The following is a 26,831-nucleotide window of genomic DNA, read 5'->3' on the forward strand; positions in this document are numbered from 1 at the left end:
CCCCCCCCCCCCGATACAAAAAAACAAATAATCTCTACTTAAATGTAATTAATACACAATATCATGGCTAGGCCGCATAACAGTGGTCAAGATGGCAATCCTCCCCAAAATGTTATATTTATTTGAGACTCTTCCAGTGGCAGTTCCCAGACAGGTCCTCAAGGATCTCCAAACAACCTTGTTCAAGTTCATATGGGGTAAGTGCAGACACAGATTAGCTTCTACTGTCATGATGGCCAACAAATTGCAAGGGGGATTTGCAGTCCTATCCCTGAGCGCACACTATGAAGCAGCCCATCTACGACAGATCCCAGGTTGGACCACATATGAGTATACCTCAAAATGAGCATATATTGAAGCACTCTGGGTTACTCCTATACACCTCAACTCTCTCCTATGGGGCACAAGGGAAAGGGGTCTCCCGCCAGTTCTTTCCCCAATGTCTTTTACACTACGGATATGGAAATTTTTAAGCGAAGTATACTGTAGATTAGCTAATTCCCCCTCCTTGGTAACCCCATTTCTGGCTAATCCCTCCTTCTCACCAGGCCTTTCGGAACATCTTAAAGGAAAACTATAACCCCAAAATGAACACTTAAGCAACAGATAGTTCATATCATATTAAGTGGCATATTAAAGAATCTTACCAAACTGGAATATATATTTAAGTAAATATTGCCCTTTTACATCTCTTGCCTTGAGCCACCATTTCGTGATGGACTGTGTGCTGCCTCAGAGATCACCTGACCAGAAATACTACAACTCTAACTGTAACAAGAAGAAGTGTGGAAGCAAAAGACACAACTCTGTCTGTTAATTGGCTCATGTGACCTAACAAGTATGGTTTGTTGGTATGTTTGAGAGTACAGTGAATCCTACGATCCGAGGGGGCGGCCCTTATTTTTTAAAATGGCAATTTTCTATTTATGATTACCCAATGGCACATACTACTAGAAAAGTATATTATTATGAAAATGGTTTATTTACATGAAGCTGGGTTTTACATATGAGCTGTTTTATGCAATATCTTTTTATAGAGACCTACATTGTTTGGGGGTATAGTTTTCCTTTAAGAGTCATTGGGGGCCACAAGGCCTATTTAGGATATATGATCTTTTAAACCCTTTAACTCTTAAGCCGTTAACATTTGAAGAGATTCAAGATAAATTTCAAATCTCTCACACCCGATTATATGAATATGTACAGATCCTCCACTTTGTTAAGACATTCCTCCCTAAGAACCTTCCTATTACTCCACTTACATATTTTGAGAGACTCTGCTTAAAGGGGCTTCCTCGAAAAGCTTTGATTTTTCTGATTTATAGCAACATTATGACAATATATGAGCAACCTTTCCCTAAGCATCCTTACATGTTAATATGGGAACAGATCATCTCATCAACCCTCTCCTTGGAGGATTGGTCAGAGATCTGGGAGAATGCTAACAAAAGTGCAACTTGTGTTAGACAAAAAGAGAGTATTTACAAATCAATGTTTTTTTGGTATTATACTCCTGTAAAAATTGTTTCCAGGTACCTCTCCAATGTGTTGTAGAGAATGTGGTCACAGGGGAACTCAACAACACTTAGGGGCAGATTTACCTAGGGTCGAATATCGAGGGTTAATTAACCCTTGTTATTTGACTGTCAAATGTAAATCCTACAGCTACACTCACACCCAGATTCCCATATGCAACAAGACTAGACAGGGATTTTACCGGATTTACCGCAAATAGTTCGATCGAAGGAAAAACGATTCGAAAGGATTTTAATCTATCGATCGAACGATTTTTCTTCGACCAAAAAAAGATTGCAAAATCTATGGGGACCTTCCCCATAGGCTAACATTGACTTCGGTAGGTTTTAGGTGGCGAACTAGGGGGTCGAAGTTTTTTTTAAAGAGACAGTACTTCGACTATCCAATGGTCAAATATTTGAACGATTTTTAGTTTGAATCGTTTGATTCGAAGTCGTAGTCGAAGTAGCCAATTCGATGGTCGAAGTAGCCAAAAAAAAACATTCGAAATTCAAAGTTTTTTTTCTTCTATTCCTTCACTCAAGCTAAGTAAATGGGCCCCTACATGTGGGATTGCCCTAAGATTTTAACATTATGGCGAGAAGTAGAGGAGTTGCTCTCAAAGATCTTACATAGGGAGATTCATCTGGATATATACACAACCTTAGTGGGAAAGCCGCTGCCAGACAACACTTCCGCAGAACAAAGACTCACAAATTTTATTCTAACAGCGTCTAGGCTGGCAATTACCTCTCTATGGAAAACTCCCTCCTCCCCAAAGCTAAGTGATATTGTTCGTAGGGTAAAGGACATGCGGGAGATGGAATTTATGACTGCAAGTGTTAGGGGTTTCCGAAATACTGTAGGTGGGAGAAAGTTTGGTCTAAATGGGATGTATATATAACTGTAACCCATAATGTGAATGAAAATGTGCCTCAATTGGATAATGGAGCAGATACGACCTAAGGTGATTTATAGCAGACTTACCAACCTTCCCCTCCCAAGGGCTTTTCCACCCCCTTTTTTTTCTTCTCCCCCACCTCCATTTTCTTCTTTGGGTATATCTTATGAAAATTCAAGGCCTCGCCTGAAAGGTTATTTACAAAGATAACTCTAGTTCACATCAAAATATACCTGAGATATGTTTCAACTTGTTGCAACATTATATAAAAATGCAGATATCAATACTGTATACTCATATACGATTGTCGGAATGTATATACCATATGTTTTTTTTCTTTTGCCTTTTCAATGTTTCTTGTCGTTCTGACAATTGTGTGAACATGAGAAATGCAATAAAAAACTAAGTTACAAAAAAAAAAAAAAATTTTTTAAAGGGGGCATTTGCCCAGGGCCCACTAACACACTTTTCAACTTAGATAACTTTTGGCAGAAGCTCAACAGCGTGGTTATTTTAATTTTTTTCTTGTGGTATTATCATTTTGCCATTCATCTGCACCCAGTGTGGCACAGCTGGGGATCATGTCTACCTCAATAAGCACAGACCATTTCTTCACTACTAGTGATGTGCGGATTGACCGCACCGTATGGGTGCGTTCAGGTTGAAATTTGGCCAACCGTTGCAGGTAAGGGTTGGGTGCAGGTCAGATTGGGGAAGTACACTCCTCCTCTGCTTTTGAAGATTCTGTGTCTTGGAAACAGAGGTGCTCATAGGTCAGTGCAGGTCCTACAATAGCAACATTTTGCACTTTAGGGTCAATTGCAGGTTAAGGTTTTGTGGGTTAAGGGCAAGGTCACACGTGGCGTTTTTACGTTGCTTTTTTTAAAAAGGCACGGTTGAGCGTAAATATGCCAATAAAAACCACACATGCATGATAATATGTGTTTTTTAGCCAGTAGTTCTTTCCCCAGTAGTTCTTTTCCCAACATGCATTTCTGTTTTTTCTCATTTCCTACAACTTTAGTAAAGTTGTGCGAAAAAAGCCAAGTGGAAAACAATTAACAAGCAGAATGTAGCTGTACGGCTTGTCAATACGCAATGTAATTACGCCACCAGCATACAATGCCGTAAATACGTATATGCAAAATCCATCTCACGAGAGTTTGGCTGCCATGTTGAAAATACGCTGCATATTTCAGCAAAGTGTATTTCCAAACCTGCAGATACCATAGAGTTCAATTATATGGCGTTTCCTTGTCATATCTGCTAAAAAACGCAAATACTGTTGTCTTTTGGTGGATGTTGGCTTACAAGCGCCCTGTGGGAATTGCTATAGTGCATATTCCATTATTTTCAATAGGGCTTCATTTTGTGCATATTTGCGATCGGCTGTACGCTTATAAAAACGCAATGTAAAAACACCACGTGTGAACTTGCCCTAAGGCTATGGACGCACAGGCTGTTGTCAGCGGCTGTTTTCAGCCTGCTAATTGGGCTGACCTCAGCCTGTGTGTGACCGCACACAGGCTGGTCAGATCAATGGAGCAGGGGCAGAGCAAATCTGCTTCTCTCAGAATGCAGAATTACTCAGGTTGACAACAGCTGCTGACAACAGCCTGTGTGCCCATAGCCTAAGTTCTTCCTGATCCGCACATTGCTAATCATTACCCGCTTTAATCTATTGAACTGCATGTGCTTGAGGGTGTTTTTTTATCACAAAATCTTAAAGATGTCAAGGACAAGGTCGGACTGGACATTGGGGGCCCCAGAGGTTACAAACCTCCAGGGCCCCTAACACGGATGTGCCAACTCCGGTGTGCGGCGTGCATGCGTGAACCCCCGGCACGCATGGCCGAATGCCGGGGGTCTGGGCCGGCGAGGGCCCACCAGGATTTTTCCCAGTGTAGCGCCGGCCCAGTCTGACCCTGGCTGTGGAAGCCCACCAATGAAATTTTGCCAGATGGTACATTAGAGTGGCCCCGGTTAATAGATGGCCGTTCTAGCATTTGCCAGAATCCCCAGATTGCCATTCCAGCCGGTCCCACTTCAACTTTTGCAATTTACATTATGTGAAAATAAGGTTCCCTCCTCCAAGGTGTAACTGTGCCACTAAAACTTTGCTGCCCTAGGCCTGGGCCTTGCCACAAATCCGGGCCTGACTAGCAGGACTAGCAATCTGTGGGTTCTGGCAAATGCCAGAGGGGCTGCTGTAACATGCTATAGACACTCACTATTAAGTGGGCTAGTGGGGACTGTTTGGGCCTCTCTGTACTAGGAATGCCAGGGTCAATTTTGAATCCCAGTCCTGGCTACTACCCGTTTTCCCTGTCACCTTGGCTGATGTAGAAACTTAGGTGGCTTTCCTGATCGCCCCTATTGTAACCTGCAACCAGCCATGAATTGTACTTTACGAGTCCCACTCAAGGAGACTATTGGAATGTTTACAACGTTTCTCAGCACCTGCAAAATGATCACCGAACTCCCACTATGGCAACTGCGTCCCAGTAAATATGAAAGGCGGGTGAAAGAGGTGGGAAACGAAAAGAATGTATGCTGGCCAATCAGGTGAGCGGAAAAGAGAGGACCAATGGGAAAGCCGGGTTCCCACGCAACTGGGACTGATGCTTAACCAAGTCGGGCTAGGAACTGAGCAACTGGGCATGCGCAATAGGTTTCTATTGGGCGCGGAGTAGTTAACAGGCCGGGCGCCTTCCTCTGCCTGCAGTGATAAGGAGGCTGCGAGCTAGTGAGGGGGAGCAGAAGGATGGGAGGAACAACAGCGGAGAGGTGCAAGACGCAGCTGGGAGACATGAGTCGGGGTTTCGGGGGTGCTTGCAGTTGTAGGACCATATATTTCCCAAGTGCCAGTTTTCCTGGGCAGGCGGGGAAGGTTGTGTGTATGCGGAGAGTGGCAGTGGGGTGAGCGGGAGACAGAGACGACATATGTAAGAGAGAAAAATTAAGCAGCCAAAATGGCGGGGCAGGCAAAGCGGCGTCTCCACCGAGAGCAGATCTGGGCGGCCGGGTACCCTCTCATGTTGCCGGGTGACCCTGAGGCAAGTGACGTGTGGAGAAGGGAGCTGAATGTAAGAAGCCGCTGGCTGGGCTACCTGCCTTCCATTCCCCGAATCCTCCCAGCAATGGCGCCGACAAGCTTGGGGTAAGTATGGCGCCGCAGCTTCCCCTTTGTCCTTGAGAGCGAGAGGAAAAAAACAAAATGACCTTGAAAAATAATAGTGACGATTGCAAATGTTTGTGCGCCCGGCTGGGCATTTCCCCGGCAGCTCTCGGGCCAGCAGATAATCGGGCTCCTTTACATCGGCCACTTTGCACACACAAATATACACTTTTACATTTACATCCATTTTCATCGGGTTTTTCGCCCTTGCATTGCGCGTGAGCACTGCAGCCAGTCTTCCCATGTGAGCCTATAGACACGGCCACTTGTTACTGTACCAAGGCTCCTTTACATCGACCCTTTTACTAGTCTTGGACTACACTTCCCACAATCCCCTGAGAGACTACGGTTGATGTGTTTTCTAGTTAAACAGCTGGAGGGCCGCAGATTGGATAGCCTTGCAGTGCACAATGTATTTTCACCAAGCGGCTCTCATTTTTTCTTCATGAGCATGGCAAGTTTTAGCTTTTTAATGCTTCCAAAGGGGATCACACTTCCATTATTTAACTTATCAGACAAAACCCAATTCAGTTAATATTAAACTTCAGCTGTCTCTTTGGTTTTTGGTGATGCAATATTTAAATGGTGGGTTTTTTTCTTATCCATTGGCACTAAGGGTGTTGGCTATTAACTCTTTCCATGCATTTTCTATTTTATACCGCATTATGCTGCTTTGTTCTTGATATTTGCAGGAGTTCAGGACAAGTTCTAGTTTCATAACTGCCTCCCCCCTTATTCTCGATACTTGAAGCTTTGCAACATGCTTTTGCTTTATTCGTTTTGTAAGAATTATCAGGGCCAGATTAATAATGTCTATATGAGCCACTACTTTTATTCTTCTATTGAAGAATTAAGTAGATTTATGTTGGTGTATGTTAACCTCTTGGGGGTATTGTGCATACGTTTTTATGCCTTAAAGTGTTTCATATATATTCGTCCCAATACGCTTTATTTTCTTGTGACATTTAAAAGGAAGAAATAACTGCTGTCTGATCTCTCCCTGAATCTGTAGCTAAAAGCGTGCAATGACCATAGCAGCAAAGTATTTTTGATTTATTTCTTGATCTCACTATTTATTTATTTTTTTTTAATTTACCTGCATTGGTTTGTGTTATTGTATACATAGTTTTTTTTTTTTGTATAGTCTTCATATTTTTTATATATGTATTGCAGTATTTACATTTTTATTAAGCTGTTAATAATACAACTATCTAGTTCACTTGTCAAGTAAAGATATGGCTGTGACAAAACATGCATTTATTGATAGGGATAAATCGCAACACTGAAAGCATAACCTTTTATCTGACGGATCTGCAATTAGCAAAATCAATTCATAGATTTTTTTTTTTTTTTTTTTTTTTTTACATTTCTGAAATTAATGTAGGTTTCTTTTCTTTAAGGTGAATATGCTGAGAGTTCCATTCTTTTTTTTAACAAGGTACGGTTTAAGAATTTTTTTTTTTTTTTCGTGTGCAGACATTGCTTAATTTAAATGTAAAAATAATGTCCCTGGTAAAGTCGCCTTCCCCTTTTTCGTGATTGTTACGTGTAACTTGTTATGGCAATTTTTGTGTGTGTAATATAAATATGTATTTTTTTTTTTTTTATAATAGGTTGCTTATCATCGCCCATGAGTTGTATACCAACAAAAGAACACCGACTTAAATTTTAAGGTATGTTTGCTTTACCTATGTGATTCCATTTGTGGAATTTTTATGTATTTCTGACATTTACTTTTTTTTTTTTAAAGCCTGGCGTAGGTTTACATTTCTATGTATATTTTAAAGGTGTGTGTTTTGTTGATCTTTACAGGTACTGCTAGTTCCAGAATGCCTTCAACAGCTGGCTTTGGACAGAAGTAAGTATTTGCAACTGTTAACAAAGGCAAGGGGGAAATTGACTGTATGCCAACAATTGCACTAAATATTATAGTCCCTTAACCCTTGCTCTTATTTTCCAAGTCTGCAGGTAATTAAATAAACTCTTCATTTAGGTACAAGCTAAACCTTTAATGTAAGAGGGATGAAGGCTTCTTATTGATCGTTTAGAGAGCTATTTTATGTATATTTATGACTCCTGTTTAATAACATAACTTTTATTATATTTAATTCACAATGTATTCCGGATTAAGATTTTTTTCCCCCTGTGGTGAATAGATGAATACATTTTTAAGAGATACTTTAGCTTATAGGGCCAATTTTTATAGTAGGAATTGGCTACTGTGTCATCGAATTGTAAAATCCATCTTTAGTGATCTGTGTTCCACTAATAAGGGCATTAAGTCTAACTTCAACTAATGGACTCATAACACCATTTACTTCTACGCAGTCTGTCATTTGCTATTTCAGAATTTGCCCTATAGCCCAACTTTACTGTAAATGGCTACAGCCATGGCTATACACACCAATTTATCTAAATTAACAGGTGCGACTTCTGACACAAACTCCATTGTATTTTTAAATTAATCCTGGTCTTTTTTTTTTTTTTTTTTTTTTTTTTACATTTATTTTAATTTTTCAAAATCAAACTAGGGAGGGCTGGGGTTATTTGATTAAAGCCACAGTACCTTCAGTATGTGAAAGCATTTCCTACAGTTTTGTGGTAGAGAAAATGTACTGCCCTTGGGTTTTACTCATGGCCACTGCTTGACAGAACATAAACAAGAGACTCTTCCTATAAGGGTGTACATACTGTATGTATCTCCAAACATCATTTATGAATGTAGCCATACAAAACTGCTTTATAGCAGAGATTTCCTAGCCTAGTGATCTCTTGCACCACTGTGTCTACTATATGCAAAGGTTTGGGGGTTTGTTTTTATTAAACCTCTTATTAATGGATGTTGCCAAACGGTTATAATGCCGTTCTGGAGACCTAATCACTAAAGTACAGTGCATTGCAGCTTGAAGCAACCTACCAATTGTGAAGAGCCTTTTTTCTTTTTTTTTTTTTTTCTTTTAAGGAATCCTCTCTACTAATGTTTAGCTTCCTTACTCTCTACTGCTGTGAAGCACATCATCAATTATTAGATTAGAACTAGTGCTGCAGACAGGTTTTAATATAGTAAAGGTTTGTGCATGTCAATAAAAATGACTAGTAGAGGGCCTTAAACTATCAGTATTAAGAATAATGGCAAAGCCCCTCCCCCCCTTTGTTTTCTATTGTCTGACCCCCCCCCCCACAACCATATATAGTGGATTCCATTGCTGTCTGTTTTTCTGAATTATGGGAAGGCCAACTCCCATTTTCCAAATATTCACTGTAATTATAAACAGTACATTGGTAACTGTGCAGTATAAATCCACATTGGTGGTAAGATATGGTATTTAATCTCAATTCAAATTATCTGAAGACAAACATTTTGCTTAATAGATCCTATATCTGTACCTCCTGCTATGATTGCCAAAATGTGGCAATTCTCTTAAAATTTCTGTATATGCCTCAGGTTTTTTCTGAGCTAAAGGAGAATTATGTCCCCGGAATGATTGCTTAACCAGCAAATGGTTTATATAATATTAAATGATCTATTAAAGGGGTTGTTCAGCTTCAGACAACTAGTTGTTATCAGATAGATCACCAGAAATAACGACTTTTTCCAATGACTTTCTATTTTCTATGTGTCACGGTTTTTCTAATATTGAAGTATAAAGTGTCATTTCTCTCCTTCTGAAGCAGCTCTGGGAGGGGGGGTCGCCGATCCTGTAAACTGTTCTAAATTGATACATTTAGTTGATACATTTCTTATCTTTGTCCCTGCTGAGCAGAATCTCTGGGTTTCATTACAGGCAGCTGTTAGAATTGATACAATTGTTGCTAATACTCCATAGATGCTGCTGAGAAATGTATCAACTAAATGTTGCAAAATTGTAACAGTTCAGAATCTGCACCTGAATTACTGAGCTGTCAGACTCAAACACCAGAGACAGGAACATTCAACTTTAAACTTAGATTTTGGAAAAAACTTAAAAAATAAATAATGGAAAGTAATTGGAAAAAGTCATTATTTCTAGGGAACAATCTAAAAACAACTAAATTGAAAAAAGTGTTTGGAAGGTGAACAACCCCTTTAAAGAATTTTATCGAACTGGCATATATCCACCATTTTGTGATGGTCTGTGTGCTCCTTTCAGAGATTACCTGACTGAAAATAATGCAGCCCTAACAGGAAGCCGTGTGGGAGTAAGACTTTATTGACTGATGTGGTCTTATTAGTATGTGTACCCTTGGTTTCATTTGTGTGCACCGTGAATGTTATGATCCTGGGGGGTTGTACTTTAAATAACAATTTTCTATTTAGAACTACCCAATGCAACATACTACTAAAACATATTTTAGGAGTGGATTATTTGGATGAAGCTGATCCTTACATAGGAGCGTTTTTTTATGTAATCTATTTCAATAGGTCGTTCACCCTCAAACACTTTAGAGTTCAGTTATTTTCATATAGTTCACCAGACATAAATACATTTTTCAAATCTAATATTAGAAAATAGAAAGTTTCATTTGTCACCTTTTGTCTTTCTAAAGCAGCCCAGGGGGGGCACAGACTTAATTGTTTTTAAATGGATACATTTAGTTGATACATTTCTTATCTTTGTCCCTGCTGAGAATCCTGGAGTTTCATTGGAGGCAGTTACTCGATACAATAGTTGCTAATATTTAACAGATGCCTTTGCGAAATGTATTGACTAATGTACCAAATTGTAACCGTTCAGAATCTACACCTGTACTACTGAGCTGCGATTGAAACACTAGAGATAGAAACTTTAAAGAAGTTCCAATAGAAGAAATGTAATTAAAAAGTTATGTTTCTGGTTACTTTATTGAAAATCTCTGCAAAAAACTTTACTAGTCCTGCCCATCTGTTCCACTTCTGCTGCCTCCGTTCCCAGGCTGTGCAGGGGAGCTGGCAGTGCTGCTTTGTAGGATAGGATCTGATCAGCAGCTAGGCTGACCTGATGGGGAACTGAAGTCTGTCTGTGCTTGTGACTGCAGGGCTGTGATTGGCTGTCCCCCTCCTACTGTGCTTCTGGCAGGAACCATTGGGACACGCCCACCCTTCATTTGAACAGGGATCGGAGAACATCTATGGGGAGGGCCCAATAAAGGGACAGAACCATATAGTATTCATTATTGCCTCCAAAATTAGGGAGGGTTCATGTCTCCTTTTAAACTTCAGTTTTGGTAAAATAGTGAGAAATACAAAATGGAAAGCAATTGGGGGGGGGGGGGAAGTATTTCTGGTATTAAAGGAAAACTATACCCCCCAAACAATGTAGGTCTCTATTAAAAGATACTGAGTAAAACAGCTCATGTGTAAAACCCTGCTTCATGTAAATGAACCATTATCATAATAATATACTTATTTAGTAGTATGTGCCATTGGGTAATCATAAATAGAAAATTGCCATTTTAAAAAATAAGGGCCGCCCCCTGAGATCGTAAGATTCACTGTGCACACATACAAACCACATGTAAGGTCACATGAGCCAATTAACACAGAGTTCTGCCTTTTGCTTCCTCACTTCTTCCTGTTACAGTTAGTGTTGTAGTATTTCTGGTCAGGTGATCTCTGAGGCAGCACAGATAGAGTCACGAAATGGTGGTTCAAGGCAAGAGATGTAAAAGGGCAATATTTATGTAAATATATATTCCAGTTTGGTAAGATTCTTTAATATGTCATTCAATTTGATATAAACTATCTGTTGCTTAAGTATTCATTTTGGGGGTATAGTTTTCCTTTAAGCCTGAAAACAACTCCATTTGAAAAAAGTGAACAACCCCATTAAGTAAAGAACTATGTTACAGTATTTGGTGGTTATACTTATTCTTTCACATAGGGTCAACTGGTTTATCTCCCCAAGTATTGCCATCCACTTCTGAAAGGGAAAAAAATGGAGATTAAATTGTCTGGGCTACTTGTTGCGGCTTTCTATTCTATTGGCATTGAGACTTATTGCGGCTTTAAAAATGAATGTCCTGGCCAGGCTTCTTCAATTAATAAAATCATACTCCTTAAATATTTTGACCACAATACTGAAGATAAGCCTCAATACATTTAAATTGCTTGTGGTATACAACTGATACCGATATTTGGTTGTTTGGTATTTACTGAATATAATTAGTGTGTCTGTCATAATACATATTCTGGTATGTAAAGAAAGTGGATGTCGGATTTGCTTTAACAGAATCTCACTGACTTCAAACCATTATCGTGTCTCGAACGCTGCTGCTTAATTAATTTAAAATATTTTTGTGCTGTAAATACAGATAGACAATACATGAACACTATTTGGTTTGTTAAAGGACTTAAATATTACAGAAATTCGTATCTTGATCTGACTTTTTTTTTTTTTTTTTTCCTTTTATCATGAAACAGAAGTCACCCATGGATATAGATTAAGGTAAGGAGATTTTTTTTTTTTAATACCCAGTTATTTTAAGGTATAAACGAGTGCATGAAAATGATTATGCCTTTTTACAATTTTTGTTTTACCTCTGAAGTGATTACAGGAAGTCACATATCCCTTCTCTATATAGTTAGAGGTAATCTCTGTGCAAACATGGCTGTTAAACCTGTCACATGCTTTTTTCCTATTTGGCGTGATGTCTTAACTATAATGAGAAGTGAAATGCTAAAAATTTTAACTGCGGTAACTTCTTGTGGCACGAAAATTGGCATGCATTATCCTGAGAAGAATTAAATGTTGTTCAAAAGGAAGTTTAAACATTGTTGTTAGGTGTTTGTCAATTTGAAAACTGGGTGTATTTTTACAGCATAGGAAAGTCATGGCTGATTCTAACTTGGCAGCTATGGATAACATGGAGAAACATGCCTGGCAAGGTTACAGAAGTAATTTTTTGTTTATTACTTGACTTTTAGCACTTTAAGATCTTAAAGGAATGGTTCACCTTTAAGTTAACTTTAGTATGTTATGGCCAATAATAAGCAACTTTTTCAATTTGTCTTCAGTATTTATTTTATATAGTTTTAATTATTTGCCTTCTTTTGGCTCTCAACTCAAATGGGAGTCATTGACCTCTAAAATATAAATGCTCTGTAAGTCTACAAATTTATAATTATAGCTACTTTGTATTACTTTATGTATGCTCTCATATTCCAGTCTTTTAGTGAAATCAATGTATGATTTAGGGTAATGTGGACCCTAGCAACAGATTGCTGATATTGCGAACTGGAGGCTGCTGAAATGCTGAATAGCTTAAAAAAACGCAAAAAAAAAAAATTGCATATCAATCTCTACATATGAAGGTGAAAACCCCCTTTAAGAGTGAAGTGTTGATGTTTGTTGAAGACATTGATTTTTAAATGGCTTGTATTCTAAATAACTTTTAAAATATCCAATGAATTATTTGTAAATTAAGTGCAATTTGCAAGCCACATTTTTTTTTTTTTTATTTATTTTTTTTTTTGTCCCAACTATCAAAATGATGTTGCAGTTTTATTAGTTCCCCTTCAGGAACTAAACGTCCCACCATGCTTTAACAGAGTCAAAGGAGAATTAAATACTTCTGCAAAGGGGCAGTTGTGCATATACTGATATGGGACCTGTAATCCAGAAATATTTGGACTATGTGATTTTCCAGATAATAGATGTTTCCATAATTCATACCTTTTTAAGTTTACTAGAAAATCGTGTCAACGTTAAATAAACCCAATAAGGCTGGTTTTGCTTCCCACAAGGTGTAATTCTATTTTAATTTGGATCAATTACAAAGTACTCTTTATTATTACAGAGAAAAAGGAAATCATTAAAAATCTGGATTGTATGGATAAAAATTGAGTCAGAGAGACTGCCTTTCCATAAACTGGAGCTTTCTGGGTAACGGATCCCATACCTGTATACACTTTTCTTTTTATCAATATGAGTAAAACAAAAAAATGGCTAGAAAACATTGGTTCTAATTTAAAAAAAAAACAATAACATTCTTGCTACATTCCTCTCCCTATAATCAGCAGGTAAAAAAATTAGGGATGCACCGAATCCACTATTTTTTTTTTTTATCAAAAATAACAAAGGTATCCTGTTTGTTTAACCTGCAAAGTGGCGTTATACTACTATTTTGAATACGCAATAAGCAAGTCCATGAGGGAACTGGGGTCTTCTCTAGAGGAGAGCTACTGCAACATTTTCAGTGGTACATATACAATGGATCAGTAGTAATTACTGTTTTCATTAGAAATTGGATTTAAAAAAATTGAAATCTATCACTTTTTTTTTTTTATTCATAATTTAATTAAAAATTTCACGTTAGTCAGGTTAATTGCATGGTTGATGGCAATATCACAGCTGCAGTATTACATGCCCCTAATTAAGTTCCTTGATTTATGGGCTACTTATTTATACTTTGACTTGCAGGAGTGGCTCCTAAAATATTACAAAGCTGCTGATTAGAGGAAGAGGTACTAAGGCTAGAACAAAACTTTGATCTTTAAGTACTGTTCTTAGCAGAGAAAATGTCCCACCTTATTTTATGGCATGTTGAACGTAGCAGTATAATTCTCCTTTTGATAGACCATGCAAATGTGACCTCATTCTGTGTATTTGCATTTGTATATGAATGTTTTGCATTCTTCGGCAGTATTTGTGTGAGAGGAACTTTTTATTCAAGTTCAATATACAAATCGAGAAAGCTCAAGTATGCACATGTAAAACCGTATACAGGTATGGGGTCTAATTAGAAAGCTCATATTTACTACTTTGACATTTCCAAAGTCTTTTAACGAGCACTTCTAATTATATAGTACTTTTTTATGAAGTTATCAAATTGATGGCAATTATTTTATTATTGACATATTTTGAGAGCCAACATATTGCTCAGCACACCATTATTTGTATTTTTGGGGGTCTATTTAAACACTATTGATGTGTGGGTCGACACAAATTTTACCCGGCACAATCCCCTCTTTATAAACCCGTCCAGCTGTGATGTCATGGAAGGGGGTGGGACCAGCACGAGTATATAAAAAGTTAGACACAGAGGTCGAAAGTGGGGCAGAAGACATTGCAGAAGTCAGCCTGAACCCACTCGACCCATACATCCCTATTATGCGTTAAATTCTTTGAAATTCACTATTTCTAGTATCCAAACAGGAGCAACATTCTATATGCCTTTAAATATAATGTGCTGCTGCACTTGCACTGGTGAAAGAAACACTACTATAGTTTATTTAAATTGACCATTCAAAATTAATTTTATACAGCATGTAGCAGATAAGATGTATAGGATAGAATGCCGTTAAAGGACCAGTAACATCAACAAAAAAAATTGTTCGTATACAAAAAAGAAAAAAAAAAACCCCGCTAAGACAAATTAAACTTTAAAATCGCAAACCCTGTGTTAAGAAATAACTTACCGAAACTCCGCATGCGCTCCTCTTCAGAAAGCGATCGGGCAATCCAACATGCGGTGCTCTATTTCGCCTCCCTGCCTTCCTTATAGGAGAGAGCCAGGGAGGAGAAATAGAGTGCTGCACAATGGATCGACGCCGCGGCGCCTTTACTGAAGAGAAGCGGCATTTCCGTAAGTTATTTCTTAAAGGCTTTTCGATTTTAAAGTTTAATTTGTCTTGGTTTTTTTTTCTATGTATACTATACTACTATGTATACATTTTTTTTTAAGTTTTTTTTTTTTTTTGATGTTACTGGTCCTTTGATTTTTAAAGGAGCATACCCTTTTATTCAGTTAAATAGGGTTGGGCTGAACACTTAATCTTTTGAGATAAGCAGGGAGGTTCACCGAGATCCACTTGTTTGACAAGTTCCCATATCTACTGATGTATGTCCAGCTCTACACCGCAACATAAACGGGGTTAAATGTCATTAATCACTTTCTGTGGGACTCGTAATAGGAAAACCTTTTGTATTAAAAACAGGGCAATAGGCAGAACTTTTTTGTAGGTGCTTTAAAGGGTCTGTATACCTGTTCAATATTAGTGTATTTAAATAGTGATTATATAAAACACACTTTGCCCATCATGAAAGAAATCCAAGGTTTCTATGGTTTTTTAAACTATACAGGGGAATTGAAGCTACAACATTTGCCATTGGGATGTGGATAATTTCATATCCAGTGCACAGAATGGAAAATGCCTATAATGTTTTAAACCTATTGTAGAGTAAATTTGTTTTTACTGAGCAAGTTATTCAAATTGGTAGTGAATCATTATTTTGGTACATAATGTCTTTTGTGGGGATTAAATTTAAATTCTATTCAGTAGTGTAACTTATGTTAGTTACACTTGTGTTTTTTTTTTTTTTTTTTTTTTTTTTTTTTTTAAATATATCTATATATCTATATATGCTTTGTAGCTAAGGGCAGTTATAATTAATTTGCTACATGGTCCAGTTTTTTTTTTCTGCGTTCACTTAGAGTACAACCCCATGGGGCAGAATTAAAGCTATTAACATTGTAATGGTGTGAAGTGCCATTTTATGCAATTGTGCATGTGCTTGGGTATGGAGCCATGTGCTTACAAATGTATGGACGTCTGCACTAGTGCTGCTTTGGCATATGCAGAAGAAAGCGGTACCTCTTGTCATTTACAAAAATGGGAATTGCCTTTCTTAAGGGCTCTTACTGACTAGCGTTTTTACCTGCGCTCCCCTGCGTTCCGTTTTCTGCGTTCAGCCGCAGGGGAGCGCAGGAATAGACGCATTACATTTTTTTCCAATGGGGCTGTACTCACACAGGCGCTTGTAGGCGCCGAACGCAGGTTGAGACTTAACATGCTGCATTTTTTCCTGCATTCTATGTAATGTGTCTATTCCTGTGCTCCCCTGTGGCTGAACGCAGAAAAACGGAACGCAGGGGAGCGCAGGTAAAAACGCTCATCAGAGCCCTAAAAGCACCTTTCATTAGTTTGTCATTAATTGGCTGCCCCAGTTAGAGCGATGATAAAACATTTTAGTTTTTGAGTAATCTGGAGTTGTCACTTTTCTGTTGGATAAGAAACTGTTTAAGGATTTGGGAAATTGTATACTTTAAATGATTTTGATCTCCTGGAAGTTCACAGTTCATGGAACGACCAGTGATTTAAGGTGTGCTTAGACTTGATCTAAAAAAAACCTTCTGGTTGTAGGGTGTTGCTGACCCTGGCAGACACACTCATTCTGAAGCTAGATCTTTATTTTATGTTTAATTTGGGAAAATCATTTTAAATAGAATTTTTTACAGTAGCTAATCTTCTTGCACCCTCTGATTTAATATTTATTAGACTTGATGTAGAAGTAACATTTCAGCCTTGCATAAGACTAAACTAGTCCAGTATAGCTATTGAAACTGCTTGTTGGTGCATATAATGTATAAAGCAACATAAAAAAAACATTGTAGGCAATTATTTGCAAAAGTAAATATAGTTATCCGATCTTTTGGTTAAATATTAACCAACGCAAACATAGGCGAGGTTGAACCCAAAGAAACTCTTCCATGGTTTTTCTCCTAGTAAACCTTCCTAACTTGTAGATCCAGAGGAAGGAGAAAAGCGAAGTAATACTGTTAATTCAGGAGTAAAAAAAAATTATTACATATTGAAGTATACATTTCTCTGAAATATATTTATATCTAAAAGCTTTTTTTAGTGTTTAGGTCCAAGCCATGAACCTGTTAAGTGGAGGTTCTTTTTGGGAAACCGTATCCAGCGCACAGAATTATAATAATATTATTATTATGTCCCTGCCTATGGTGCAGGATAGTGGTTAGGGGTACGCAATCGGTCCCCCTCTGGTCTATCCAGAGTAGAGCTTGCAACAATCACCATATAAGCATTTGGAATAGCATACTTGATTGGCCAGTAAGAAATACCAGGTTTGCTGGTGATGCCTCTTACATTGGCTGATATAAAACTGAATTATTTAGTAATAACTGTTTAATATTTGGTATTACATGAACCAGAAAAGGCTAGAAATTAACAGATTTGTAGAAATTGTAAACAGACCAGGAATCAGCAGTACTTAGTCTTCCTGGTCTGTTTCCAATTTATACATTTGGTTAGCTATCACACTGCGGATGTTGTGTTTTGAAACAACATGTCTACAAGAAGTTTGATTTTGTTCACTCGTCTTCTTGATTCAAGGATAGAAATTAATAAAAAAAAATTATGCAATTTTCAGCTTATTTTTGACCTTTGTGTGTAATTACTTTATACTGCCTTTGTGGGAACATGTTTATTAGGGATGCACCAAATCTACTATTTTGGATTCGGCCTAGCCCCCGAATCCTTCAAAAGGATTCTAATTTCCATATACAAAGTAGGGGAAAACATTTTTTATATGTTTTGTGACAGTCACGTGATTTCCCTCCCTGCCCCTAATTTGCATATGCAAATTCGGATTTAGTTCGGCCGGGCAGAAGGATACGGCCGAATCCCGAACCAAATCCTAGATTCGGTGCATCCCTACTGTTTATACTACAATTGTGCTGAACTAATCGCAGTATAGGTATCAAGTTGCTAGAAGAGGCACTTCAATTGGCAAATATGGAATCTCTAAAATATATAGGTGGTTTAACCAACATCTGCTATGTTGTTGAAATGATTTGGCAAATAAATATTCCCTCTCAATTTCCCAATTTAAGGCTGTATAATTACTAAACCAACTGCATTTTAAAAGTGCCTCTATTGAATCCTTTTATTCTGACACCAATTGTCCCAAATTCTCTACATCTTGAAATGCCATTCCCACAATTTAATTAAATACAATATTCCTTAACCCCTCCCTCCCAATTGGCTTTATCCTGTATGCTATGTAAACATAGTAAGGGGTGCTATGTAAACAAACAAAATATTTTAACCATAGTACATTTTGTTATTTAGTTAGTGTTTTAGTAGATTTTAGATGTGGGATTCCAAAATATGAGGAAACCCCTTATCTGGATGTCCCATGCTAGTGCTATTTGCTATGCAGAGGGATCCTATGGAACCCTCGTGGCAGTGCTATGAAGGAGCTCACTTGTGCAAAAGCTGTTACAGGTTTAGAATCCAATAGGATTTATACAAGTGCATGGTAACTGTGTGTACAGAATCATCTTGATATTTGTAGACCTTTATTGAAGTGACATAAATGCTATTGTCAATAAAGGATTGGCTCTCCTTCCCTTTAAATTGGAAGTGGATGGAATCAAGGCATGAAAACTCACTAGCATGGCAATGGTAGACATTGTCCTGTGCATATTATCTGCTGGATGTAGTCTATAAGTGTATCCACAGTTTAACCTGTGCCTTCCGTGTGATATGTTTTACTCTTCACTCCAATCTCTTATCATATCTGCCTATTGGTGTATGTGTAGAAGTGTTTTTCCCTGTGTATGCACATTGGTTCAGTACTTTTTATGTGGAGTACAGAGAGTAAAATCTTGCACATAGCCTCTTGAATGATGACACACACACACACACACACACACACACATATTTAGGCACTAATTTCATCGAGCAGGTATTTAAACTATAGCTGTTGGGCTCATATGCCCAGTTTATTAATGGCAATGTTTGGAAAGAACCTTTAAGTCTCCTCTTCTCCTTTAGCAGGAATACAGTCCAGTTATTTGTGTCCCAGGCCCAATGTGTGGCCAATTTTATCTTTGCTATGCTTTTTATTTTGAGCTTTCATTGATCAAAGAACCCAAGAGAAAGTAACAAAGCATTTTTAAATTCTCTAGAAACTGTAGAGAATTGCTAAGTAAAATGTAACTGGGCTTTAGTATAAATGCATTTTTTTTAATATATGTAACTAAAAGCATGGTTTCTACTGTACATGGAAAGCTTCTATGAATACATAAAGATCTGTATATAAATAAGTGAGAGTAGTCTCCATTGCTGGAGGTAACGCCTTCAACTGAAATGTGGACTCCCGTGTAAATCATCCTGGGGAGAAATATATTTAAAGTATGTGCACTCTGATCACTTTGTGTGATACTTTAAAAATGATCTGATAGTTTGTTGCCATTAGGAGTAAATTTTGGGAGCTGCACAATTGCACTTTTCACATTTCTGATATCCGATGTCTAGTTTTCCTTAAACCTTGTCAGAGAAGGATTTTTTTTTTTTTTTTTTTTTTAATAGTCCGGTTTATGTTTTTGTGGTGGCTAGTACCAAAGTTTCTAAATATTTCTGAGAATTGTTGCCGCAGTTAAAGCATTCCTGGGACAAATAATTCAAACCAATATGTCTCGCATTTGTTCTGTGTAAGTAAACTGGCATGCGCCAACCAACCTGAGACCCGCTGGGGCCACAATCTTTTTTTGTGACCCTTTAAAGGGACCCTTGTACATCCCCACTGGATGATTCCACTTGTATTTATGACTGTTGAAATTCTTTCAGGGAGTACTTGCCTAGCTTATGCCACAGCCCCTCTCTGCCAGACTTTTTATTGTACATACTAATACAGTGTTTCTGCTAAATGTGATTGATCAAAGCTGAAATTCAGCATTTGCTTGATTTTTGTTTTAAAGACCTATTAATAGGCGTTCTGCTCTCCTATCCTTAAAACATTGAGGGAGTTCACAATTGTCCCTGCACATTTTGCTCCCATGGATTTCTATAACTACCCTCTTGGCATTTTTGTGGCATTGTATAGATCTTTCCCTTTTTAAAACGTAAGGATAAGTCCTGATGCATTGCTTGACTCGTATTTAATTTTAACATTAATTTAAGTGTTCTTCCCCTCACATGGTACAGATGACATTGTATGTAGAATTATATTAAAACAAGATCCCTTGTGTTTGTTTTTGTGGAAAGGATATTCTATGCAACTGTTTTCCTTTACTGTCTGTTGGGCCTTTTTCACACTATAGACTCTTATGTGGCTTGGTTATAATCGACTCAGAGTAGAGCAACCTGTAGTAGATTTGTTGCTTTGCGGGTAAAGACCCATCACATACTTATAGTAAACAGTTGGGTGTTTTTCATCAAAACTAATCTGACCCTGTTCAAGAAAAGCCTGCAGTGTGAATAAGGCCTTATGGACACCAGGGGTTTAAGGTATATTTCCTATTGCAATGTTTTTAATGTTCTGTAAATATTTTAAATCATGGATAATGGTTCTTAATGAATTACTGTATATACACTAAAAAGAGCACTGTTGCGTGACTGTCCTGTTTTTATAAAAGCTTGAATATTGATGATGGTTGCAACTGTCCAGGTAGGTGATAGATGTAAGATAATGTGATTATATCCACATTCCAATTGCTCTTTTTCTAATTTTTCAAAGCATTCCAACTTCTTGGAAAAAAAATGAAGCAAACTCTAATGAAGTCAAAGATGGAAAATCAAGATGGTTGGACCTTTAAAGAACTGGAATAAGCCTTGACTTTTAGTTTATTCAAGAAGATCAATTCAAATGAACATTTGGCTAAAACCCTTTAGACTGGGGTTTCTCTAGAATGAACTGCCTGTTTTTGTGGTGGAATTTTGTCTTGACATTGCACAAAATTAATCCATAATACATGTGTGTTTTTTCATGCTGATGAGAATTTTGTAAGAAAAAGCTTTCAATAAAGGTAATGTTTGCTTTCCAATTGGCTTGTCTCCGTTGGTTCTTTCAGACTCTACTTGATGTGCTTCATTTTTACGGAGTGATTTTTACTTATTACAAATGAATGTGGGCAATGTGGTGACGACTGAATGTGCTTAAAGTACAAAGGAGTAATAACCTCTAGAGGGAACTGTTCTGGGTGGAACAAGCTCCTGTACAAACTTCTAGAATTTAAGTTCGTTCCTTATTGTCTGATTCTGTGTGTTTAGCTGATTATGTGTAATATACGTGTGCTCTGTTCTCACAATTTTTATCTAATGGATTAACTGTAGTTGGCAACCATTTGGTGACCTCCATTTTGTACAACGCTACCTCATGATTTCTACCTAAACGGCCGGGTATATGTCCATTGGTCAAGGCACTGGAAGTGACACTATTGCTTGTCCCATTGTGAGCAACTAGCCATTAATTCTGATCTAGAGGCCGGTCACATTGTTTACATTCTCAACAATGAAAAGTTCCACAACCAATCTCTATTTTTAAGGAATTGGACCAATTGTCTGTTGATGAAGACAAACTATTGGTAGCCCTTGCTCATGTATATGGGTAGAACTGAGCAACCAGTCTCGACTCTCACTACTAATGGGCATCTAACTGGGTAACGTACCCATCTCTGTTGACCCCCAAAGAGCCCTAGTGCCACACTCTAGCCTCCTGCTGCATCCTTTTGACTTGTCAATCCACATTTGGACACTAGGGTGGTGCTATGGAGTCAAACAACAAACAGCCCAACTCGCTTTGTGGCATGACTATATTTTGTGTGCATAAGGTGATGTTCACAGAAAGTGGGGGATACTTGATCATGGTATATGGGGGAAGCAACCCCAAGGTCACTTTGCAACGCCCCAGTCTGCCATTTGCCTTGTTTTACCAGATGTAAGTAGGCTTCATGCCTTTCCAAAATGGCTTACTTTAAAGTGCTTCCTGTGCAAAGAGGAAGTGATTCATGGCAGTGCCTAAGACAAAGGCTAGTAATTGTGTGTGTGTGTTTCTTTCCTAGTTGCTAAAGGGTTAGCTGACTGCTGTGAGGAGCCCCCCCACCCCCAATAATACCAACTAATGTGCACCTTGTATCTTAAAAATGGGGTTTCTTCCACTCTGCCCCATTCCCAAGTGTTGTTTCATGATGGTGGAAATGAAGGGGTGGGTCTTTAGTACATCACCTGAGTTCTGGGGTAAATGTAGAGAGTGTCAATCACAGGCAGAGCTCAGAGCTGGGAAGGAGCTACAGATGGCGGCTGTGCCTTAGAGAGCGGACTTAGCTCCCTGCCTTCCCTTTTACTCTACTTTCACTTTGGGCAAGTTTGGGCTGCTTCCCAGGGGCCCCTCCATTCAGCCCCTGCTGTGGCTCTCGTGGGGCTATGGAACCCATGAATTTCAGGGCATTTTTTCGCTTTTTCCTCGCGTCCCGTCGGTGAGAAGGAGCCGAGGAGACTGCTCGTTGTTTTCACCGCTCATGGCGCACCACCATATTTGTGCTCTCTGAGTAGCAGCCCTTCCCTGGCAGCGCCGCTCTCTCTGGCCAGCGCACCCCTATTATTCAGCCTCATCCCTCCAAACCCCAAAACCTTTATACCCAAATACTTTTTTTTTCTGATTTTTGGATTTTTTTTTCGTTTTCTTCTGATGGCATTTACGACAGTTGCCGGAATCCGGGACTCTTCCTGTTAACTCGGTGCATGGATTGAGCAGGTGAGACGCCGGTAGCTTTTCATTATTTTTACCGCTTCCGTTTTCTTCTTTTTATCGCAATTTTTCGAGATGTCCCTGTTTTGCTTTGTGATGACGCAACGGAATCTAAAGGGTCTCGGCGACGATCCGAGCCAAGTCCATGCGTTTTCTGGCCCACCGGTCCCTCTTTATTGCCCTTTTGGCTAACTTGCTGCAGCCCTCCAGTCATTAAACTACATTTCCCAGCATCCTCCCAAAGACGAAGGGTGCCGGGAGGTACCGGGACTTGTAGTCCCATAGCAGCTTCAGAGGGGCAGTGCGGGCCATTAACATGGCCTGTTTTGATTTTGGGGGTCCTATGGTCACCATTTGGGGTACTGCGCTACCGTTAGGGGATCCTCCGCTTTGTCTGGCTTTGTTCTCGGATCCTCCTTACGGTAACATGGCTTCAGCTCGGGAGGTCACTTTACCTTTCTTTTCAACTTTTGACAGCATATTTCTTCAACCCCCCACTTCAAAGGGCACCTCGGCCCCCCTATTAATAAAAGGAATACACGATGATGAGCAATGAGGATAAACCGGGGCAAGAGGAGGACTGCTCAGCTCGTAGCAATGCATCCAGGTACGACTTGTAACTTTCACTAGCTATTCCCTAAACTCCTGCTGCACTCCTTCACCTGGCCAGCTGCACCCCTTCCCCTCATCGACCCCCCATTTATTTGCTTTCCTGCTTCTTTATTGCACTTTATTTCCACATCTGACCTTGACTTGGCTTCCACTGCCACACCCTACTTTTTGGATTGTGGTTTCAGAAAGTCAGATTGAAAATTCGAGGGCCCAGATAGAAGGCAAACATTGCCCATGTCTCCCAGGCACATGCCTTCTCCCATTTATTGCCTCTTTTTAGCATACACACTAATATTTTGTGCTACTTTATTGTTCTGCTCAATGACCTTGTGTTTTAATCTCTGCTGCATTGCACCATTTTACATTCAGGGCACGAATCTGAGAATTCAAGAAGTTTTGTTTTGCCAAAGTTTATACAAGTTAGGGGAAGCCAATGCTCCTGCCTACCCCCATATGTTATATATACATATATATTTATGCATAGATATATTTTTTGCCACCTGTTTCAGTTTGTTCAAAACAATTATTTCTTTTGTTTTCCCGTTTTCCCTTTAAATACTGTATGCAATCTTGAGTTTTCTTTGGTTTCATTTTTCCTTACTTTTATATAGGAAAGAACATTGTTAAGGGTATGCATGGAGATATATATATATATATATATATATATATATATATATAAAATACTTTTTGTGTAATATTTCAGTAAAGATCAACTGGATTGTGCAATCATGCTGGCAAATTTATATATGCACTATGGGCCAATGTTTTCCTTATCAGAACCAGCTTTATATAATCTGTAAACTGGATTTAATGGTGTTGCAACAGTTAAAAGCCATTTTATGTGGTGGTGTGTTGGCGTATTTTTTTTTTTACCTTTTTAGAACAGCTTCCTTTTTTCTTGGAAAGAGTTAACACAAAATCCTAAAGGTGAATTTTTTGCTTAGTGCAGCAGGAGTCCTCTAGGAATTGCCCCAAACATACTATCTTATGTGTGTGTTACAATAGATAAACTGCTAATGTGTCCATTATTTATACATATTTACATTGTAGCGTTTCCAGCACTTATTTTGCAGGTCTCAGTGTCCAGGCTTAACTGGTTGTTATGTTTCCCTGTGATCTAGTTTATATATTTGTATTTTTTTTTTTTTGCAAGAGAACGTATAGGATATGGCTGGATACAAACGAAAGGCATTTAATATGCCTTTATTGATTTACAGCTCTTTTTATGAACTTATTTATGTGAAATGTTTTAATATGTGTCATTTTGTGTTTGAAAAGCTATATATATATATATATATATATATATATATATATATATATATATATATATATATATATATATATATATATATATATATAATGTGTGTGTAACAACAACTTCATGCATTTTATTGGATGCCCTTTTGTGGTAAATAAAATTAATATTATGAAAGCCCTGCCTGGTTTCGTATTGCACACATCTTGCAATCTATTCACTTCTGCGGCACAAAGCCTGCTCTGGATACAGTTTAAGACACTGCAGCGTATGTTAGAAACCCTGGAGTACATTTTGTGAGTGGCAGCCATTTTATGAAAGTGCTTTAGAGAGGGAGAGCCAGAGACTCATTTTTGTATGTGCACATTTAACCAAAGAAATGGAACATTTCCAGCGTAGCTAATGTTTGTTTGTGGGGCTGGCATTGCCAAGAAAGCTTCAAATGGCAGCGCGTTCTAGTAAAAAAAAAAAAAAGCCACATTTTTTGCAGTTTCTATTTCAGTCACAAAATGGCTTTTCCTTTGTGCAGCAGAGCTGGGCTGACATTCTGTGATGCACAGTGTGCTCTCCACAAGCAGGAGGAGGAAGTTGCTTCCAGGAGTTCAAAGGCCACCTTGCGGTTGCTTTGGATCTGATTGGCTAACCGCTCCCTTGGCAACAGGGGGTGTAAGCAGTGATTAGATGCCCTGCCCCTTCTGAGTGATGTCAGCTGGAGCATGCTTAAAACAACCTCCTCCTTTTGGCAAGCTTGTGTACACAGCCAGCTGCACGTCTACTGTTTGTGACTGGAGGGAGGGAGTAAAAAGGAAATATCTCTCAAGCCTTGACGTTTTTTTCATTCTGTTTCCTGTACATTTACACCATTATAGTCGCAGCCTAGAAGTAAAGCAGCCTAACAATTTGGATGTCATTTTTATTTTACACATCCAAATCTTTAAAGAGGATTTCTCTGTACAGTTCATTTTTTTTTTTCAGCTTGTCCAACCTAAAGCACCTAATTCTGTTTCAGTAGCTGTCAAGTGAAGGCCCCAACATTTGTGTAGTGCATTTATTAGACATTTATTCCTACAAGCAATAAAGTTGAAACATACATCCGGTAAAAAAAAAAGTGCAGACTCTGTTTCGTCATACTTTACAGCGCAGAATGTTGGTCAACAGAAAAACAGCTGCTGCATACACCTCAAATAAAACCGTGTGTAACACACAGGAAACCATTACTAAAATGCATAAAAACTAACTTTAGAAGCAAACCTTAAGAATGCAGTAATCCCTAAACATGTTTAAAAAAAAAAAACATACACACGTCCTTTGATAGCACATCTGTTGCCACCACTCAAACTGTGGAAAGGCACAATTAACATTTTTCAAAACCTTTCTGTGGGGGGATGTAGATGAACTGGAAAGCTACAGCTATTATAGCTGGTCTTTAGATAGATAGATAGATAGATAGATAGATAGATAGATAGATAGATAGATAGATAGATAGATATAGATAGAGATAGATAGATAGATATAGATAGAGATAGATAGATAGATAGATAGATAGATAGATAGATAGATAGATAGATAGATAGATAGATAGATAGATAGATAGATAGATAGATAGATAGATAGATAGATAGATAGATAGATAGAGATAGATAGATAGATATAGATATATATATATATATATATATTTTTTTTTTTTACTTCTGCCTGACAGTCTCTCTCATTCATTCAGAGCGTAGATTATTTTATTACCTATTGATACGTTTTTAATTATTTTGTATTAATATTTTTATCCACAATCCACTCTTTTTCATCTTTATTCGGTCTTTGAAACCCCCCTGCTGCTTGCTAGGATAAATGGGACCCTGGGACAGGGAACAAGGAGATGTTAAATACATATGAGATAGCAAAAGAGCCCCTATTTAATCAGTTATAGAAAACATAATTTGAATCCACCCTCTCCTGCTGAATCCTGAAAATGTTTAAATCTTTTTCTCTATAGATAGGTTTTCTTATAGCTCCCTGCCCCCACACCATCAGCATGGAGCCTGCACAGAATTGACAGAGTTCAAAGTTTGGGTTTCAAGAAGAATGGCTGGGCAATAAATACCAAGCATTGTTGAATACACAGGCGGGGCTTAGTCCTGA

General features: G+C 38.3%; 1 protein-coding gene across 9 annotated transcripts in view; it reads left to right on the forward strand.

The window, feature by feature from the left end:
- Positions 1-5,098: 5,098 nt before the first annotated feature.
- chd2.L (chromodomain helicase DNA binding protein 2 L homeolog) overlaps positions 5,099-26,831 on the forward strand; it is a 73,044-nt gene continuing 51,311 nt past the window's right edge. For 6 of the 9 annotated variants that reach the window (XM_018253243.2, XM_018253247.2, XM_018253249.2 and 3 more), the window contains exons 1-7: positions 5,439-5,576; positions 6,995-7,032; positions 7,208-7,267; positions 7,407-7,452; positions 11,974-11,998; positions 20,819-22,834; positions 23,306-23,435. In XM_018253243.2, the coding sequence (XP_018108732.1) occupies positions 23,371-23,435 (65 nt within the window). In that variant the 5' untranslated portion in view covers positions 5,439-5,576; positions 6,995-7,032; positions 7,208-7,267; ... (2 more) ...; positions 20,819-22,834; positions 23,306-23,370. The other 3 variants (XM_018253244.2, XM_018253245.2, XM_018253246.2) reach the window with 3 other exon arrangements.

The sequence above is a fragment of the Xenopus laevis genome, chromosome 3L (assembly GCF_017654675.1).
Source record: "Xenopus laevis strain J_2021 chromosome 3L, Xenopus_laevis_v10.1, whole genome shotgun sequence".
In the NCBI taxonomy this organism is placed as follows: Eukaryota; Metazoa; Chordata; class Amphibia; order Anura; family Pipidae; genus Xenopus; species Xenopus laevis.